The sequence below is a fragment of the Thalia democratica genome, chromosome 2 (genome assembly GCF_965202585.1).
Source record: "Thalia democratica chromosome 2, ktThaDemo2.hap1.1, whole genome shotgun sequence".
Lineage (NCBI taxonomy): Eukaryota > Metazoa > Chordata > Thaliacea > Salpida > Salpidae > Thalia > Thalia democratica.
Window position 1 is genome coordinate 31,635,579 of NC_139166.1, and position 8,348 is coordinate 31,643,926.

At 26.0% G+C, this 8,348-nt stretch overlaps 1 protein-coding gene across 1 annotated transcript in view; it reads left to right on the forward strand.

The window, feature by feature from the left end:
- Positions 1–7,462, forward strand: part of LOC145849837 (macoilin-1-like) — a 51,946-nt gene extending 44,484 nt beyond the window's left edge. Inside the window, exons 11-14 of the mRNA XM_082954914.1 lie at positions 1,999–2,122; positions 3,112–3,286; positions 3,795–3,944; positions 7,327–7,462. Of these exons, the coding sequence (XP_082811040.1) occupies positions 1,999–2,122; positions 3,112–3,286; positions 3,795–3,944; positions 7,327–7,379 (502 nt within the window). The 3' untranslated portion in view covers positions 7,380–7,462. The remainder of the gene's footprint in view (positions 1–1,998; positions 2,123–3,111; positions 3,287–3,794; positions 3,945–7,326) is intronic.
- Positions 7,463–8,348: the final 886 nt, after the last annotated feature.

Sequence of the window (8,348 nt, forward strand, 5' to 3'; positions counted from 1 at the left end):
AACACGGAACCGTAAACTAACCAGTAAACCTGATCTGCCCATGTAGAGTATGACTCCATCATTTAGATACAATGCATCAATAATATTAATAAGCAGAAAATTTGTTTTAAGATGATAGAAAGCACTTTATCATTTCGTATCTCTAATGCAGCTTCCTTCCTAGCAATGGCCATGAAATAATATGCTTCATTAACCAATAAAGACCAACTATTTTCTTGAGTTGTTTACCATAAGGATTTTGATCAGGCATTTTACGATTTGATCAGCTACGTTATTTTCATACAAATGCAGTTTAGTAAGGTCTTAGTAATTTGAAACTCACAGCAACTTCAAAAAGTTGATGAGATGGTTGAGATCTAATTGTAGGGAAGTTCTTATTCATGAACTGGAAACTATAATTTTTTTATTAAAGAAAGTTCATGTTACAGTATCACACACTTTCACAATCCGTTTATATTTGATTTACACTTTCTTTTAAGACATTTCGCTAAAGTTAGCTTTGAAGGTCTCAAAGAGGCTATCAGTGTTTTTTGCAGCCCGAATAGTCATGGTTACATTAATTTTCTGGTATAGAAACCAGCCTCCTAAAAGTTGTTTCATCCTTAAAGGTTCGACTGTATGCCAGTATCAGCTAAAGCACTCACCCATGCAGAGTCGTTTGTGCCACGTTTAGCAATCTTTGCCATATTTTGATTTTACAATCTTAACCATGAAAATGATCAGTGTTTGCTTTTGTCTTACGCAAGGTGTTATTTTCAATATGATGCTATTTAAACCAATCGTTTGCTAACGTGCTTTGGTATTATGTCTGAGTATCTTGATGTAAAAAATCAGAATTATTATCTTATATTCAGTATAAGTATACATGTATAAATATAATCAGAAATCTGAAAAAAGTTAACTTTTTTTGATGGACTGCGCCAACAAGGAAAGCAGTATGTGAAAAAAATTTCAGCTCAAAAATTAAAAGTAGTAGAGCTTAAAAAATTACTTAAACCTTGAGGAATAGTATAAAAAACAGCACAAAAATAGATTCCCAGCGGTTAGCCAATTTGAGTTGATGGCATTTGAAATTTTGTTGATATTTCCAAAAGGTTAACGGCTCACTTTGTTTTAAATTTTTCACTTACACTAATTTTAACATTTATTCGTACTTTCTTACAAAAAAATAGCATTTATTTAGATTTTTGTCTTCGAAAGGCTAACCAAACATTTGATTTGGAGTTGATGTTTTCATTTAAAACGAAATTAAATAGTTTTTTGTGATTTTTTTGTATGATTTGCCACGCTAAAAAATTTTAACTAAGCTCAACTCTAGTGTCAAAGCTCTTAGTTCACCCTACAGTGATGGTCATACTTTACTTCGTAAAGATTTAGAACAACACCCCATGTTCACCGGTGTTTGATACTTACAGTCATTAAAAAAATTACCTCCTCTATGTCCGAAGTTGTTTCTTAAACTTTAAGTTTCGAAAACATTGTAAGGATTTGAAATATTTTTTGTTTAATTACAATACAAACGATTCAACTCTAATTCGAGACGTTCACTAAACTACTCAATAAAATCTGAAAGCAAAAAAGTATAAGAACGTAATAAAATCAGTTCAATTAAAGTTTTTATTTCTTTCATATTTAAACCAAATACCAATCTCACCAATCTGTTATATAATTATCACTTATTTATTTGTTCATAGTTATAAAATTAAAGTTAACAGTATATTCGTTTTAAACTGTTTAATCAAATTTCAGTTATATTTACTCTTCTACATTATGTAAATATCATACAGTTTTTTATTGTTTTTATAGCCAGCAGAAGTGTTTTGTAGTCTATATCTATATTAAAAAAAAGATAAAAACAAAATTTGTGGAAAATAAAACTACATATTTTTGGTTTTTAAAACGTTTTCTAGCTAAACTCATCCTTTCCTTGAAACTTTATAGAAGCCACTTAACACTTTTTTAATTAAATATTTTTGTTTATAAGTTGTTATTTTAAAGAGAAAAGGAAGAATGTATTCAGTTACGGAAATCAAAAATTGAATTAGAAAATAAAATTAAGAAATTTTCTGAAAGTTTGAGTAAAAAAGAAGAAGGATTTGCCTTATTGAAAAAAGAAATTTCGGTGAGTTATGATGTCAACTTACTTTATTTATTTTGTTTAATTAAATTTTACCTTAATAGAACATGAAAGTTGATCAAAGTTTTTGTTTTATAACTAACAAATAGTTATAAATAAATTTAATCTTTTTAAGTAGTACTAACCCTACAATCTTTTATGATCTATTTTTCCTTAACTAAATTAATTGACAGCTTCACTGAATTTTATAATAGCTGTTATTAAATAATTAAGTAAAACTGTACAAGTAACATGCTAGTGTAAAACGTATCAGCTAAATGAAGCTCAATACCTCAATAAGAACTGATTTTTTTTTATAATATTTTTTATTGAACGATAAAGGTAAAACGCTCAAAAATTTTGGTCTAAGGACCTGGTGTACGAAGGAACCTTTCGGTTATCGGGTCGTACACCACTAAATAAGGTTTTCAAAAGGCTAGCTGTTGACAAATTTGTAAAATCAAAAAAATAATTTTATTGAAAATATATATATATATAAGTTATTTTAAGATTAATAATAGTTGTAAGATGTTCTTTTCATTAATAAAAGCAAGCTTTGTTTATCTGATGTTTTTTTTAGTCTAGAGTTACTTAGAAATTTTACAAAGTCTTTGTAAAGTTCCTTAAAAATATTGTCAAAACAATTAAAAGTTTTGACTTTTTACTAAACTGAAATCTGCTCTTTCAACAGTTTTTATAACTTATAGCAAGTTAGAAAAAATATATTTTGTTAGAGATTTAATATTGTGCAGTACTAATGTAAAACTAAAATATAAAACAATAGTGGATATTGTAGGAGCATGTAATTAAATTATACATATTATACACATGTGTTTTATACTAAATATATATTAAATAATGTACTTGTTTAAATGGCATCTATTATTATTTTAATAATTAAATTTAATTGCAGGAAGTTTTAAATTTCTCTACTAAGCTATGAGTCACTTTTTTTTTTTTTTCAACATACAGTTGTCAAGTAAAATATATTATAGCAATTACAACAACGTGAACGAAATGCAAAAGAATCTGAAACACTGATGTCAGCTTTAGAAGCGATGAAAGAAAAAAACTTAATGTTAGAAAATTCACTGAGCGCTGAAACTAAAATCAAACTTGATTTATTTTCTGCGTTGGGAGATGCTAAAAGACAACTTGAAATTAGTCATCGTTAGTTTATTTTCGAACATTTTTTTGTTCAAAATTACAGATTTTTTTATTATTATTCTGTTTAATCAAATTAAGCAACTGCAGTAAAAAAGTGGTTTGTAATACTTTAAAGAGCATTGCACAACTGATATCATTAAAAGTTCTCTGGTTTTGTTTTATAAAAAACAATCATCATTTGATTTTAACTATTTTTAACTACACAGTTTTTTTTTATGCTTAATTTTATAATTAAATTTTTAACAAAGTTAGTACAAAATAGGTTTTTACTTAATTTATACTTTTTTTTAAACTTTAATGTTACTTTTAAGTACAAAATGATCTGTAAAATTATTTATCAAGAGACTTTAACCAATTTTTTTTTATGGTAAACAAATTACTTTTTTTAAATTATGATTTTCAGCTTTCATAAAGTTTTGTGTCTGTTTAGTGATCGCTAGATTGAAAACTTTTATTGCAAAAAAAATTCTTTCATGTGCCTCACAAATTAAGTATGGCTCTTTTTTTTTAGGAATGATTTTGAAACGAGAACAAGAAGCAAATGAATTAAAAAATCGAATTTCAGAAATGATTTCAATTATGCATACCAATCAAACAAATTACCAACAAAATTTTCACGGAAACCAACAAAGTAGACCACCTTTTTATAGCAACCAACTAGGTTAAATATACATTTGTAAAAGTACAATATCTAACTAGTTTTTTTTTCTAACTGTATGTTTATACCCAAATTTACTTCAATCTAAGTTTTATTTTCGAGATTTAAAACATTCTATCTGTATTTTTAATCACCAGTTTAAGTTAATCTAATTAGCTTTTGTTTTTTGTACATATATATAGTGTTTATTTTTATAAATGACACTTATTATTTTACTTTACTTTTTCTGTAGCAAAGACGTTGTTTTATCAAAAAGTACTGCCCTAATATTTTTTTATGTATCTAAAACTTAAAACAAACAAATAAAAATTTTGCCCAGTGTATTTAAATTTAAGATAGCATATTCAATTGTATAGCGTATATACTCTTGTACTTTTAATTAAGTGAAACATCTAAGATTTTTTAAGTTGATTAGGTCATCTAAATTTATAGGTACTAAGTATAAATTTTAGTGAAACAATTATATACTACATACTTTTTCTAAAGTTTATTTTACAAACAATGTTTCGCTCGATATATTTGAAAGTCATATTTTTTCAGAAGTCTTAGTTTTATAAACACTGAAAACTCTTTGGGCGATACATTTTTTGTAGAATAAACTTAGGAAAAATAAATAGTAGTTAATCTGTCCTCTTTTTAAAAGTAGAGATTTATAATTTTATCTTTAAACAATCGTTTAAAATCAAACAGTTATTTTAAAAATTAAGTAAATGGAGAGAGAAATTGTTTGTGATTTTTTGTTTATAAATTAAAATCTTAGTTTTTAGGTATTATTGCCAAGTTTTTTAATAACTTAACTAATACCCAAATATAATATAGTCAAAAGTTCAAATACATCTAAGGAAGTAGTGAAGATTTTTGATACATCAAGAAAATACTTTTATAATTTAAAGTGTTTCGTTTTGTCTTTATTTTTTTATATACTGTTTTTCTATAAAGATGAGTTTTAAGTTTACAAATATTTTTATTAATTTATATTAATATCATAATTTTTTTAGTTAAGTGCTTTATAGTTCTTATTTAAAATAAACTACAAGTTATAAAATATATATCTCCCATGATATTAATATTAAATATTATCTATTTAGGCCATAGAGGGGTAATCTAATTTTTTCAAAGTTGATTATAATTTGATTTATATAGGGGTTTGAACATACCAGTTTAGTTATCAGACCACAAGCCTTCGCTAGACTGAAACTCGAGTTTTGATTTCAATAAAACTCATCAGTCAACCACATCCCAAATATTCAATGTACGAAAGGTTTATCATGTTTTAACATGAAGCAACCGTTTGCTGGTATTTATCAGTGACTTCAGAATTGTATTTTGCCATCCAACGTTTAATACGTTGTTTACTAGGCAAGACTGCTGGTATGACGGTATTGAATACGATCAAAGTAAAAATCGACGAAAGTCTATAGAGCTTAAGCCTGGACTTTCGTATGCCGTGAAACTGGGCAAGTTGGGAACCGCTTACCAATCAAGGGTTAGGGGTAACAGTGATAGTAAAAAAATAAGAATAAATAGATAAAAATAATAAAATTATAAATAAGAGTTAAATTGGGTGGGATTCGTGAGTATATCCTCAAGTTAACATAGATGTTTGATCATACCAATTCGATCATCAGACCACAAGCCTTCGGTAGACTGAAACCCGGGTTTTATTCTTATTGCGCACGAAATTCCAGATCCAGGCTCTATATTTCACATATCATAAGCAAAAATAATTTTTCTCATTATTCAACTAACAACAATAGCTTCCGAGTCAATCTTTACCTGAACTCGTCCTTATTAAGACTTATCAAGCAGATACAACTGCTGTTTCTCCAACCTTCCGACATAAAATACCTTAGCATTGAAGTATACGTTTGTGCGTACAGTAGAAAAAATATTTTACAAGTTAAATTGTAGTTTTTTTATTTGAAATTTTTTTATTTTTTTAATGTGTTTATAAATCCAGCCCTATAAATATTTTAAACCATTTCATATATCAGAGACGATAATTTTTTTGTAAAATAAATCTTTACCTCCCTCTATGGCCTTTTATTATAATTATTAGCTTTTAAAAGTATACTATAATGGTGTATAGTATTATAATATATATCTATATATATATTTATTTGACTATATAAAAAACAATAGGATTAATCGACCGTTTCGTATATGAGATGTATAAGCTCATATAGTCATCAGTAGAGCTAAAGTTTATTAACAATGTTTAAGATAAATGTAAAATTTGAAATTTTTTATAACTATTATGACGTAGTAATAATAGAGATTTTTTTTGTACAGTAAGTTAAGTTTGAAAAAATACGCTTATCTTGTTAGTATAAGAATTTATGCATTTTGAAAAGTTTGGAAAGGGGTGTATTAGAAAAAATTTTTAAACTGTATTAAAATAAATGTTTTACACTATATCAAAAAAATATTTTAACTATTCTTGTTTGCGGCTTAATTTTACTTTGATTTAATATTTAGTTAGTTTTAATTTTTATAAAAAAAGTGTTTTTGGTAATGAATGCATATATTTTGTTATTCGCTTTTATATATCTATATATATCTTTTTGATTATATAAAAACAATAGGTTTATACGAACGTTTCGTATATGAGATTTTTAATCTCATATACTCATCAGTAAGCTAAATTTTATTTACAATTATAAACAGAAATTTAGAATTTTATTGTACAGTAAGTTAAGTATGAAAAAATACGCTGATCTTGTTAGTTTAAGAAAATTAAGGACTAAAAAATTGAGTGGGAAATATTAAACAGGACAAAATCAAAATTCAATACTAAATTGGGCTGCAAACTTTTTAACTTTGAAAAAATAGAAAATTATAAATCAAACAAGAACATAACATTAAACAAGAAAAGCGAAATACAAAATATATGCATTCATAGCTAAAAACGCTTTTTTAGCAAAATTAAAACTAACTAAATATTATACCAAAGTAAAATTAAGCCGTAAACACGAATAGTTTAAAACATTTTTCTGATATAGTTAAAAAAAATATTTATAATACAGTTTAAAACGTTTTTCTAATACAACCTTTCCAAACTTTTCAAAATGCATAAATTCTTAAATTAACAAGATCAGCGTGTTTTTTCAAACTTAACTTACTGTACAAAAAATCTTCATTATTACTACGTCATAATCATTATAAAATTTTCAAATTCTAAATTTCTGTTTAATATTGTAAATAAACTTTAGCTTACTGATGAGGTTATGTATCTCATATACGAAACGGTCTATTAAACCTGTTGTTTTTATATTATCAAATAAATATTAAGCTCCAATTCAATTTTTCGAGCACTATCGACTTAATAAGATCTTTAAATATATATGTATATCTATTTAATTCTAACTTAGTTTTTTTCAACTAGAATATCAGCATAGTAACACGCCAACATCAAACTACCATGGAAACAACAACTAGTTTCCAACAATATTTAATGACGTCATTTTTGTACAAAAATTTGTGTCTGAATGTGTACCTCGTAATTAAATGATATCTGTAAATGAATTAGTTTTCTTTTAAATTTATCTTGTTAAACAAATTTACATAAACATACTTAAGTTAATTAGATAACAATTCTAGATTTTTTTAAGCTCGATGATAAGTTATTAACAATTAAAAATTTTAATTTATCAATGAGTGATTTTCTTTACAAAGCATAGTTTTTTAATATTTGCTAGAGGCCAAAATTTAATTAGACATATAAATGTTTCGTGCAAAAAAATTTAATCTATGTTCTTTAAATAAAAACTTATTTAAACAAATTAAATTAAGACTTTTTTTTCAATTAACAATAGGTTTTAAATAGCCTTAATTTCTACTAAATGTCAATTGATTTCTATAAACATCTTGAGAACCTGTTTTTCTTGTTTTTTTTTTGAGTAGACCGTTAAAGTTTTTACTTTTTTCTTAATAACAATTTGGTTTTTGTAGGAAATATGTCAGTATAAATCGTTGAAAATTTCTGTAAGAGTCTAGAGCAGGGTTTCCCAAAGTGGGCTAAGTGGCCCCCTTACGGGCCATGACAGATATTCAGGGGGCAATGAGCAGCAAAGGGGTAAGAGGTGGGCCATGAGGTCATAATTCGAAACTTACACTAGATATTCTCGAGTTGCAAATGAAGAGCAAAAAAAAAGGTCTTAACTGCAGGGTTCGTGCGCGTCAGGCTAAATCAGTTTTTTTTTTAAAAAGGTGAAAAACGTCAGGCTAAATCAGTTTTTTTATTTAAAAATTTGAGAGTTCCAGTTTTTTTTCAGTTGAAATGCTTGAAAATTTTTGACTAAAAAAATGGAGAAATCTTTTGAGATGTGAATTTATTTCTAAATGAAGATTTAGTTATTAAAGACAAAATCATTCAGTATTTGTACAAATAAATGCTTAAAACCTTTT